The following is a 12748-nucleotide window of genomic DNA, read 5'->3' on the forward strand; positions in this document are numbered from 1 at the left end:
TGACAGAAACGAACCTTCAGTGGAGGTCGATCAGTGGAGGGCTGGATAAACAAAACATGCTCTATTCAAACCATGGAATATTATTCAGTCATAAAAAAGGATGAACAGTTGACACTTGCTACAACGTGGATGAATATTGAGCACGACATGCTTGGTGAAAGAAGCCAGATGCAAACGGTCTTATCTTATACGATTCAACTTACATGAAGTAACCTGAATAAGTAAATCCACAGAGATAGAAAGCAGACAGTGGTTGCCCAGGGGTTGGAGGGAGGAAGAGATGGGGAGTCACGGTTTAGCGGGCACCGGGTTTCGCTTTGGCTTGGTGAAAGTGTTTTTGGAACTAGACCAAGGTGGAGGTTGCACAACCACTGCTCACGTGCCAAAGGCCACTGCACGGTTTGCTTCAAAACGATGTTCACTATAATTTTATGTCATGTGGATTTCATCTCAATAAAAAATTCTAAAAAGCAAACGCAAATCACTGACTTCTAATCCCCCCCTTTTTTTTTAAGTCAAAGAGTTCATCTACAGTCAAACTGTCTTACCGTGCACTGTAAGGGCACAGGGACATGTAAAACACAGTCCCAAGCCCCGAGGACCGGAGGGTCCGGCTGGAGAACACGGATGATTGATGTGTAAAGCCAGCACTGCTCAGGCCCTCGCTCGGGGCGCAGGGAGAGAGGTCAAAGATGCACATCCGGCCACGCAGAGAAAGAACCTCTGCACAGGAAGATGACATTGGACATGCACTTTAAGGGTCCAATGGAGTTTTGACCCTCAGAGCTAGAGGTGGAGAAAGACAGAAACTCGAAGAAAGGCATGATCCGTACAGGAGGTCACGTGGTAAGGTCAAGGGCATCACCTAGTCCCGCCTGGCTGTCCTAAGGCTGCCCCGTCCTGGCACGAGCCACCAGGTGTCAGAGGACCGCGCCTCCCCTCCTTTGCGTCCCCAGTGCCGGACGCCGTGTCCGGAACATTCGTGGTGACCGATGAATGTCAAAAAAAGATAAAACTAAAATCTGCACTAAAGAAACGTCCTAAAAAGCACAAGCAGCAGGACGTGGATAAAACAGTAGCGACGGCTAGTGGCATCTATTTACTATCGCAAGAGGCTGAGGCACGGGTGTGACCAGAGTTGAGATGTCAGTGAGCGCGGACAAGGGCAGCGAGGAAGTCTGGGGTCATGTGGGGACACGCTGCCCGCCGTCCTGTGGGATCCGGGCTGCGTCTTAAATGCCCCAGGGCATCCTTAGAGCCTGCAGGCCTGCGGTCTGGACTGAGGGGCGTGGATGAGTGGTCCGCCTGGGGAAGGCGCGTGGAGCGGGTGGGCGTCTGCCTGGCCACCCTTGGGGCTTGGTGGGGGGACTCAGGGCCGCAGAAGGGGACAGGCTCCCGCGCGAGGCGGGTGCACCGCTCACGGGGAGGAAAACCTGCCACAGAAGAGGATGCTCTTGGCCTTGTTGTGCCTGATGAAGAAGAGGAAGGGGTGGTCGGCGCAGAACCTGGGCCCGGACTCCATGCAGCACTCCATCAGCACCAGGGCCGAGGCCGCCGCCGCCTCCGAGCCTTCCTCGTTCACCTCCACCACACTCTTGTGCACGAAGGTGGACAGGCTCAGGTCCCGCTCGGGGGCCATGGCCGAGAAGTCGGCCTTGCCCTGCTGGAAGGCGTCCACCACCCCCAAATGCCCGAGCAGCAACTCCAGGTCGTAACTCGCGTCCAGCTTAAACCTCGGGAGGAAAACTTCCACGTCGAGGCTCTGCATGCGTTCCGGCTTCGTCCAGGCCAGGAGTTTCTCAAAGGTGAGCTGTCTCTCCACCTGAAAGACCAGAATTCGCCTTTGGGGCTCCTACTTCTGCACACGCACCCCGACCCCTCCTCCTCCTGAGGAAGAACCGGGAACACTGCCACCTGCCAGACATGTCTACACACGCGGCTTCCTGCCCAGCAGAGGCAGCCCGGCCGCCCGGAGCCACTGGACTCCGACTGTCCCTCCCTCCCCCACAGCATCTGCCGACAGACGTGAGCCCCACGATTGTCATTGGCCCTGCTGACTGTGCCTTTTTTTAAAACTAGGATTACTTTTGAAGACAGCAAGGCATTGCCATGAAGAAAAGAGATGACAGGAGTTCCTGCTGTGGCGCAGGGGGCTAAGAATCTGACTGCAGCAGCTCAGATCGCTGTGGAGGTACAAGTTCGATTCCCCTCTGGCAGCAGCGGGATCCAGTGTTGCTGTAGCTGTGGTGTAGATCACAGCTGCAGCTTGGATTCGGCCCCGGGCCCAGGAACTTTCTTGTGCCGTGGGTTCAGCCACGAAGAGGAAAAAGAAGAAGGAGGAGGGGGAGGGGGGGAGGGGGGAGGAGGAGGGGCAGGAGGGGAAGAAGAAGAAGAGCCGGGAAGGAAAGAGCTCTCCAAACAGCCTCCCCAGAAGGGAAACCTCCCCAGAGCTTGGGCCCGGCTGCTTCCTGGAGAAGGAACATCCCAGGGAGAGCCCCGGGCTGCTGCTCAGCTCCCACAGGCCCCAAGGGACAGGGGAAGGCGGCCTGCCCATCAGTGCCCAGCTCTCGCCCTCGGGGTCTGTGCCAAAAGAGGCCAGGAGGCTGGGCAGTGCCAGCTCCGGACTTCTGGCTCTGCCTCCGTCCCCCCTCCCCCCACACCCCCGGGTTAGACCAAAGAGTAAGATTTTCCTGCTCTCTGAGCGGTTCGAATAGAGGCGATGGTTCCCAGATTTCCAAACACAGGGCTCACGACAACGATCATGATAAGAACAGCGGGTCGTGGTTACACAGGCTCAGCTCGGTTCCCTGAACTCCCCCCGTTTATCCTCGCGATCCAGGCAGATGTCACCATTATCCCCAACGCAGACAAGAAAAGAGGCTGCGATGAGCATCTGTCACGGTCACGTGGGCGACAGTGGGAGAAGCAGGTCCTGCATAAGAGTTGGAGCCTGGGGGCCGCATCCTGGCCCGAGGTGGACCTCAGAGTTCCCACCGTGTCTCAGCGGAAACGAACCCCACTAGTATCCATGAGGATGGGGGTTCAATCCTTGGCCTTGCTCAGTGGGTCAAGGATCTGGCGTTGCCGTGAGCTGTGGTGTAGGTCAGATCCGCGCGGCTCGGATCCTGCGTTGCTGTGGCTGTGGTGGAGACCGACGGCTGCAGCTCCGGTTCAACCCCTGGCTGGGAACCTCCATGTGCCACACCTGTGGCCCTAAAAAGAAAAGAAAAGAAAGGTGGAGCCCCCCAAAGGCGGAGGGGGCTTGAGGTCCAGCCCACGGGGAGGGACAGGACGGTGTCCCTGGGGTCAGCGCACCTCGCTCAGAGCCACGTGGTCGTCGGGGAGCAGGACGACCATGCTCAGCTCCCGGTCCTCGTAGGGCAGCTCCAGGACCTGGGCCGGCACCTCCTCCACGCGCCCGAGTCTGAACGTTGCCTCCTGAAACATCATCTGCACCGGCCTCTGCTCCTTCTGACGGGGTGAACAGGAAGCAGGAGGAGCGGGTTATTAAGAGAGGCGACGCAAATTTCTAAAAGAGCCACAGCTCGTCCCAGAGCGTCTGTGGCACCTGCGACAGAAACAGCGTTCTCTCCGAGGTAATATTTACACGCCGGCCACCGGCTCCTCCTCCTCCACCGCGAGGCATCTGCTGCTGAAGAGGCTGCTGGCCTGGGAAAGGCCGTGTTTCATTCAGCAGAATAAATGGAATACTCTACATCTTCCAGAAAGGGAAGTCTGATTTGCCGCAGTTAAAAAATATGCCCAGCAGATACACCTAATGAAACAGTATAGTCAAATGAAGCTAAATAGAAAATTATTTCTATTTAATTAGAAAAAGGTTTTATGATAAAGTGCGATGGAGCTTGTAGTTTCAAAGCAATGGGATCGGGAAGGCAGACGGATGTGTCAGCTCAGAAAGCCGCCCGGTAGCATGCGTTTAAATCCCACTGTCTCAATTCTGACACTAATTCAAGAAAATAACATTTGGGGAGTTCCCATCGTGGCAGAGCGGAAACGAACCCGACTAGTATCCATGAGGGTGCAGGTTCGATCCCTGGCCTCGCTCAGCGGGTTAAGGATCCCGCGTTGCTGTGGCTGTGGTGTAGGCTGGTGGCTACAGCTCCGATTCCACCCCTAGCCTGGGAACCGCCATATGCCTCAGGTTCAGCCCTAAAAAAACAAACCAAAAAAAGTGAGGAAGTTATAAATACTGAATAACGATACATTAACGGGTCAAGTCTACATTTACTTTCATTTTTAAAAATTAAAAAAGTGCGTTTTCACATCCTTGCCCTCTGTCGCCCAACACACACTTCCACTTCCTTAACATCTGTGGGAAATTTGGGGGGGCTTTTTTTTTTTTTTTTTTTTGCTCTCTATCGGAGCAATTTGGGCTAAAAGAAAAGCTCAAATGTCCAGACCTGCCTGTACGATGAGCACATTCATATAGTCACGCAGCAGTGACTGCCGGCGAAATCATCCAAGGCAGCCGGAGCAGTAATAACACACAAAAAAGTACAGGCAGCAAATATTTTTTATACCTTCAGCTTTTTTTCCTACTGAGTTTACATTTTCATTCAGAAATGTGTTGTTTCCCATTACTTTCAGCCAATCATTTATCCTTTTACAAAGTTAAATTTTTCCATTCCAACTTCTTCATCAAACTAGTGGGTTTGTTAACGTCTCCCTACCTGGTTTACCCTAAAAGGCATCTCCCTCGTGTACTTTTTGTCAAATTGCTGGTCCCACCTTCCTTTGAAGTAGACGGCATTGACAAGAACCAGCCTGGTCTGCTCATCAATTGAGTTCCATGGCAGCACCTCTGGAATTTTACCTTCAGGGAAAAGCAGAGAATATATGACATTGATCTTTATAAAAGCACGACGAAATCAACACGAAGAGGCTTACTGGCAGATCCCTGATTATCAGCCTGGAGCCATTCTATTCACGAGTTTGCCGGTTTGAATCATTAGGTTCAGAAATCACACACCACACACACACAGGTGGCTTTCACCATCTCCAGCTCTTTGGAATCTGCGGCGTCGGCGACACAAACAACTTCCCCATCAGTCCAGGAAAACACCGCTCCAGGGTGTTGAACAAGACAAACGAGAAATGAGGGCTGGGCCAGAGGGGCCAAGGTTATCTCACGTGGTCAAAGGCCCCAAGCTATGAGCGGGACGAACACTCCACGACCACACATGGGGACGTGGCAGAGGTGGCCACCATGAATGGCTCAGAGGGGAAACTGCCGGCAATGTGCAGCACGAGTGCTTTGGAAGCTACCGGAAGCTCCATGGGAGCTTCTGGAAGCCTCTAGAAAAGACTTCATTATTTGATCCTCCAGACAAAACACCAGCCATTCTTGGCAAAGGTCAGATGGCAGGTGAAAGACACTCCTCTCCTGCCCTGGAGATCAAGTCGTACCTTTTCCACAAACCAAGAGCATCCCTGCTGATTGCTTTCTACTGTAGAAGCATCTAGGGCCTCGGGAAGGCACAGAAGACATGGCAAGGTGACTGCTACGTCTCAGGAAAGACAACCTCCTGTTCTTCACTGTCTCGTTATGACAGGAACGGCAGCGTTCCTGGCGGTACTAAGTAGCTGGTGCAGAGGGGCCTGCGTGGGGCCAAGGTCACACCCTCAGTGACGGCAGGGGCCAAGACCTGAATGTGAACTCTCCTAAACAGAAATGAATGAGGCTCAACCCCCCAAAACTGGTGATTTCCATCTGCAGGATCCTCGCCTATCAAGTCTGGGGTTAATCGCATCGAGGCGAAGGCGCAAGACCAGACTTAGCACTTAGCAACACGTAAGCCTAACGTGCAGAGCAAAGGCGGTGGTGAGGTCCACGCAGACTCCAGACGGAGGAGGCCCAAGGGTAGGGTCCGCCCCTCAGGCTCCTTCCTGCAGAGATGCTGGCTTCACCCCAAACGTGACCCTTACAGGCCAGGTGAGAGCACCTTTCAGTGTAAGTTAGTAGACTGGAAATCAGGCCTATGAGCTGTTTTTTGTTTGTTTGTTTGTTTGTTTGTTTTGATGTTTGTATCAGTCTCTCTGGCCCTGGGCAGATAGCAAGATGAGGTCTCTATTGCTGAAAATCCGAGCATCTGGTTAGAACCTCTTTGAGTCCATTAAGGTTCAGCTGCGCCACGTGGGCCAGTCACTGTGGCACTGAGCATCAGAAAGACGATGACGTCAGAGAGGCAGGGATGGGGGAGGGGAAAGGAGGAGGGGGAGGGAGGGGGAAGGAGGAGGGGGAGGGAGGGGGAAGGAGGAGGGGGAGGGAGGGGAGGAGGAGGGGGAGGGGGGAAGAGGGGGAGGCGGGGGAGGAGAATAACTTGTAGTTCTGACCTTCTGTCTTTTTAGAGACCCAAGCGTTTATCTGCTTTCTGGATGCCTCTGCAGCGCTGGCGAAGGAGAGCTGCTCCAGCTCCGCATCGTAGAACCGAAGACAGGATTCCTTGAAGGTCTTTGGAGAGGAGAGCGGGCAGTGAGGCTACAAGCCTAAGTGACGTCATGTCAACGGGTTTCCCAAAATCCTGAGCATTACACGCTTTATACTAAAAAGGTCAGACATCGCTTAGGCGTGATCCCCTCCGTTCTCGAGATGTTGCCACATCAGCATTTATAAGTAGGTCCACACTAAGCCACAAATAACCAGAAACGGGTAAGTGAATTTTAGAAGTAGCCAAATTTTAAGTGATTCAAGGCACAGTTACAGAATTATATGTTTTTAGAATAATGTCCATAAGCTTCGGTTCTCTGGGGGCTTTTCTCTCAGATGCTATAGCTTGATAATAACTTTCATTGTTCTGTTGATTCAACTTACAGAGAGAAATTCACGAGACTTCTCCCCAAAGAGCTTGTTGGCCGTTCTGAGCAAGTACCGAGTGCTGGGTTTGTTCAGCTCGGCAAGAAGTGCCTGGAAATCCTGGTGAATGTCTTTCTCTGTGTTTAAAGAAAGCACCTGTTGAGATAAATAATTTTTAAATGATCAATATTGCTCTTCTGCCACGAAAAATTTGTGGGCAAATTTTTTTCTCAAGCACTTCACAACATTCTCCTTCAAAAGGACATTATTTTTAAGTGTGGATTTACCATATACTTGAGAAGTAACAGCTGTGGGGCCACGGGGACGATGCACAGAGAAAGAGAGGGGGAGGGGGAGAGAAAGTGCCCACGCGGGTGAAAGAGTTGGCTTTTCTGCCTCAGCAGATGTCTCTTGTTTGAACATAAACAACAGGCAATGAAAAGGACGCAGTGCTTCAGAAGAGGAGCTGTTTTAAAATCCTGCATCCTAAAGGAAAGTGAAAGTGTGCCTTAAATGGAGGAAAACACGCCTCTAAAATGTGTCCCCCAGTCGCGGCTCGGATCTGGTGTTGCTGTGGCTCCAGCGTGCGCCGGCAGCAACAGCTCTGATTGGACCCCTGGCCGGGGAACCTCCATAGGCCCCAGGTGCAGCCCTAAAAAGACAAAAAAAAGAGGAAAAATGGGCATCATACGGTCACAGCGGCAAAGACAGCGCTTTCAGTGGCTTGCAGACGCCAGGTGAAGCTGGCTCTTTGAAAGACCCGCCCCTGATGGCGCAGGGAGCAGGGTGGGTTTTAGCGCACTGAGCCCGCAGCATTGTCCCGCCGGCACAAGAGGGTGAGGGACGTGTCGGGTCACACCTGGTAAAGGAACCAACGCGGGGGCTCCCACAGGAAGCTCCTCTAAAGGTTCACCGGGAGCAAAGAACCCCCACCCCCCACCCCACACCCACCTAAAGCTCTGCCCCCTCAAACGGGAGCTGAGAAATGGTCGACAGTGAGTCACCGCTCCTGAAGTGGGTCCCCAAAGGACAAGAGAGTCATCCTGAAACAGAAAGGCACGCTGGCACAGAGGGGTGCGCGTGCAGGGTGGAAGCCCTGCCACCCATCAGCTTCCTGAGTCCTCTCGGGCACATGTCTCCTGCTGCTCCCCTGGGACAGGACAGACTCAGTCGGGGTCCCTGAATATGTGCTAAGCTAACTGGCGCCTGTGCAGTCTGTACATGTCATAGCACCTGCCTTTCACTCCCGCTGCTTATTTCCGGTTATCCCCTTACGGGGCCAGAAGGCCTGCGGGTCTGTCAATGACCCAAAATAGATGTTATCCTACCCTGCCTACCCATGGGCCGTTATAATTACACAGTCTTCCTCTAAAAATGAGATCGATCTTAGCTGCTGAGATTTCAAACAATTTCTGTATCCTTTTCTAAATAATTTGCTAGGACAAAATTTTGAGTCGTATTCACCGGAGAAACTCTCCTCAAAAATAATCTCAGTGAGGGGGAGCCCCGCGCAGCCCTTCCCATCCGGTCTCGAGCCCCCGGAGACCGCACGTGGGGGCATCCACACTTCTTCCTTCAAGCAGCTCTGGAGAAGGATGCTGGAGCCGGGGGACAACACATGACAGCAGAAAAAGGCAGTTCCCCCTCCTGCCTCACCTGGGCCAGCTGGGCAGCGGTGTCTCCTTTTGCCCCCAGGAGGACCATGGCCAGGGCAGAGGAGATGCTCACAGGAGAATAAAACACGTTGTGTGACGGGTCATCTTGGCACAGTATCTTTAAAAGGCGGAGGGCGAAGGTGCCGTTTGCTTCAGAGAGAGCGTCCATCACGCTGGCTCTGCAACCCAAGAGTGAAGAGAAAGGGCCCCTGAGTGAACCCTGAATGCTGTGGACCTAACACGGGGCAATTTTAGAATTGGACTTTTCTTTTTCATCTTAAAGCTGAGAAATATTTTATGGAGGAAGATCCATTTACTGTTGCTCCCCCCCAAAAAAAAATGAAGTCCCGTGTTAAGGTAACCAGCTGGATGTGCTACTGGCAGTAGGTCAAACCAACTTGAGAGCCATGGGAAAAGCCACAGAAATGCCCACAAGTGTATGTGCACAAGTGCTCTCAAGGGCACGCACCCCCCCCCAGACACACACACCCCACAGCTCCTGGGGGCAGTGAAGTCCAATCCTTTTCCACCTTCCCGGGAGGACGGCGTCAGGGAGGAGGAGGGAAGGAAACCCCAGATGAAAACCCGGGGTCCTCATACCCCGGCATCTATTCTCGAGGGTGTTTATGAAAAGCCCCAGGGGGGTTTCACTTCTGCACCAGAGCACGGTCTCCCCTTTGCCAGCTGATGCTTGAAAAATGTCGGAGATGCCAAATTGTATCCGGAGAGGCTGGAATGGGCTGTAAAGTTGGCCGTGAAGCCAGGACCCTCCACCAACATCGGGGCTGGCTCTGGGGATGGCCCTCCAGCAACGCCTGCCAGTCCACCGCCCAGCAAACCAAGCCTGCCCCTCCTGTTCTCCAGACCTCAGGTGACCTTCAGACACTGAAAACAGGACCAAGCGACTGTGCGCGGTTTCATTTTGTCTTCAGTTTTTGTGGCTCTGAAACATGGATTTGGAAGTGTGGCTCATTCCTCTCAGCAAAAGCCACCAGAGTGGACTGTGCATGAGACAGGGAAACCGGTGCCACGGGACAGGGGACAGAAAGGCCAGCGGGGAGCATAAGAGCCCTGTCACAGTGGAGGGACAATCCGCCCCAGCCGGGAGGCCGCCTCTGCACCTCTGCGAAGCTGGGAGGTCAGAGGCCTGCGTGCTGGTGGGAGGGGGGTGCTGGCGCGCACCTGAAACCCAATGGTCCCCGCCACCATCCCCAGCCCATATTTCCCCAGCAGTACTTGGAAATGAGCCCCTCACTCACCAAGCTGCTGGCCTCAGGCCCTGAGCGCCCTCCCTGCCTCCTCCCAGGCCCCTTTTACCCCGCACACCCATCGCCAAGGCTTTGCCTTCTGCCCCTACTGGCTCTTGGACCTGTCTGCTTCTCTGGACCCTGTGCCTGGCCTGGACCACCCTCCCATCGCTTGAGAACCTCAGTACAGACCACTGACCCCTCCCCAGACACACTCGGGACAGAAGAAGGGGGCACCTGACCCTCCGCCCTGGCTCTTGGTTCTCCCGCGGCCCTTAGGACGAGCGCAAAGCGCGCTTGGTTTAAATGGCTCACCCTCCGCCGGCGCCTCCCCCTGCTCCGGCGCTCGAAGCCCTTCGGGAACACTCTATCCCCTCCCCGGCCCTTCGCCCGCCTGTGGCACGGACCCTTCCGCCGCCTCGCAGGCATCCCGGCCTCGGGCTCCCCACCTTGCGCGACTTGCGCCGGGACCCGCGCCGCACAGCGGCCCCCGTGAACCGGCCGGCCCCCCGCCCCGCGCCCTGCGGGAGGGACCCCAAGGCGCGCCCCGGCCCACCTGCCGCCGCAGCTCCGCCGAGCCCAGGCGCAGATCCGGCCGCAGCAGGTCCCACTGCCGCCCCCCGAGCGCGACTTCCCGGCGCCGCGGGCGGGCGGGGCGGGCCTGAGGGATTCGGGGCGGGGCCTGGGGGATTCGGGGCGGGGCCGCGTCCCCAACCCCAGCCCGCGCCCCGCCCGGCTGGAACCGGCAGTCCCCGGACGCGGGGACAATGGGGACACAGGGGGGCTGGAGGCGCGCGCCTTCCGCCGCTGCAGGCCAGGTTCTGAAAGGGAAAGGGAGTCACAGCGACTGACAGCGCGCTGTCCTCTGGCGCGCCCGCCAGGCGACTGCATGTCTAGTGAAGAAGGGAGGCCGGGGGCGCCTGCACAGGGGGCGAAGGGGGACCCCGGACCCCTCTGCTCTTCCACTTCCGGGAGGCAAATGAAGGTGGAGACAGACACCTGTTGCAGGTTAGGAAGGTCCTGTCTCCACTCCAAGGCCTCGTCTTCCGTCCCTGAAAGATGAGGCAAACCCAGGACTCCTCCCAGGTCCCACCGCCAAGCAGCGGTCCTGAGCCCGCACGCCGAAGCCAGGCGTCCCAGTTCCCGGTGGCAGAGCCCGTTCCCACCGCTGTGTTGCGCTGCGGTGCCCGCGGAAAAGCGACGTGGCGAGCGGACATGGGGTCGGGGGCTCAGGGCCCGGGGCTCAGGGGAGGGCAGGTGTCTGTGGTTCCGGATGTGTCAGGGACCTGCACTCCTGCCACCCTCTAGTGTCAACTTTGTCCCAGGCTGGTGACCAGGGGCGCCAGCAACTGGAAGCACGTTGACAGGATGTTGTCCCCAGTGACTTTCTGCAGAGCTGAGAGCTATTCCCAGAAGCCTTGTCCCTGGCGGACTTCTATTTCAAACAAACCTGAATTAGAGCGTTTCCTGGGGGCCTGAACCAGGTGAGGTGAGTCAGGTGCAGAGGGCCCAAAATCCGCGGCAACACACTTCGGTGCCAAATCCCGCACCTGGGCGACCCTGGGGACCAGAGCCGCCTCCTACGTTGCACCCTAGGATACACAGCTACCACGGACCTAACTCCCCAGAGTATCCTTCTTCACATCCACCAGCAGTCATTCTCCATTCCTTCCTCCCAGCTCCAGGCAACCACAAATCCATTATCTGTCTCTGCATGTTTGCCTATTAGGGATACTTCATACAGATGGAATCAGAGGACATGGTTTTTTTTGGGGGGGGGGTTAGGGCTGCACCCACAGCATATGGAGGTTCCCAGGCTAAGAGTCTAATCAGAGCCACAGCCACAGCAACTTGGGATCTGAGCCACATCTGCGACCTACACCACAGCTCATGGCAACGCCAGATCCTTAACACATGGAGCGAGGCCAGGGATCAAACCTGCAACTTCATCGTTCCTAGTCAGATTCGTTTCCGCTGCGCCACGAGGGGAACTCCCAGACAATATGTTCTATAGCCTTTTGAGACTGTCTTCTCTCCCTTAGCATAAAGTGGGTTTACAGTGTCGAGCTAGTTTCAGGTGTACAGCGAAGTGAATCAGGTGTGCATCAACATATAAGTACTACTGCTTTTTGTGATTGAATAATATTCATATTAATATTGGTGTATGAGTCCATTTTACTTATTCATTCATCAGTTGGTAGGTATTTGGGCTATTTCCTTTTTTGTCTATTGTGAATATACATGAACGCTTACGTACAAATTTTTCTGGAGATACCTTTCATTTCTCTTGGGTCATACCTAGGAGTGGAATTGCTGGGCCCTATAGTACCTTTATATTTAACTTTCTCTGAGAGAGGAATGGCCAAACTATTTTGCCAAAAGCAGCTGCCCAGTGTCGCATCCCTACCAGCAACGCATGTAGGTTTCCATTCCGCCACAGGCATTTTTTTACCTTTGAAAATGTGAGCCGCTCCAGTGGGTGTGAAGGTCGCTCGCCGTGGTGCTGAGCTGTGAGTCTCTGAGGACCGTGGATGGTGCATCTTCTCCTGAGGAGCTGACTCTGTCTCCGCGAGGGACAGCGGGAGGGCCGGGGCATGCGGGGCTGTCTGTGTGACCCTGAGCGGGGAGAGACACTTAGCTCAGGTGCTGATGACATAGCTTCTGTGTGGCTTCAGGGTTAACATGTCAGACTCTCTGGCTTTTTGAGGTGGGGGCCTGGACCTGGCATGTCTTGATGAGCCTGGTGGGGTGAGGTTGGGGGGGCAGAGAGCTTTGAGGGGACCAGGGGACAGATGAGCAGAGGGTTGGTCCCCAGATCCCTGAGATGATCCAAGGATGCCCGCAAGCAGTGGATGCAGCCTGGGAGGGCAGCCCCCTGGGTATGCAGGGAGGATGGAACCACTCCAGGGTGCCTGACACCCTCCAGCATGAGCCGCACCTTCTCAGCCGCACCCTTCACACCTCTGAGGCCTCTTTCTGGAGAAGGGAAAAGAACCCCACGGAGAAGTGCTGCTGCTTTTGTGTAACTGATG

General features: G+C 55.1%; 1 protein-coding gene across 1 annotated transcript; it reads right to left on the reverse strand.

The window, feature by feature from the left end:
* On the reverse strand, positions 1068–10328 carry SERPINB9 (serpin peptidase inhibitor, clade B (ovalbumin), member 9). Its single transcript, NM_001111256.1, is given in 7 exon segments — positions 1068–1822; positions 3316–3471; positions 4692–4834; positions 6355–6472; positions 6833–6970; positions 8471–8648; positions 10273–10328. Coding segments are annotated over 6 exon segments (1128 nt in total). The 5' UTR covers positions 8639–8648; positions 10273–10328; the 3' UTR covers positions 1068–1417.

Source organism: Sus scrofa, chromosome 7 (genome assembly GCF_000003025.6).
Source record: "Sus scrofa isolate TJ Tabasco breed Duroc chromosome 7, Sscrofa11.1, whole genome shotgun sequence".
NCBI classification, from domain to species: Eukaryota; Metazoa; Chordata; class Mammalia; order Artiodactyla; family Suidae; genus Sus; species Sus scrofa.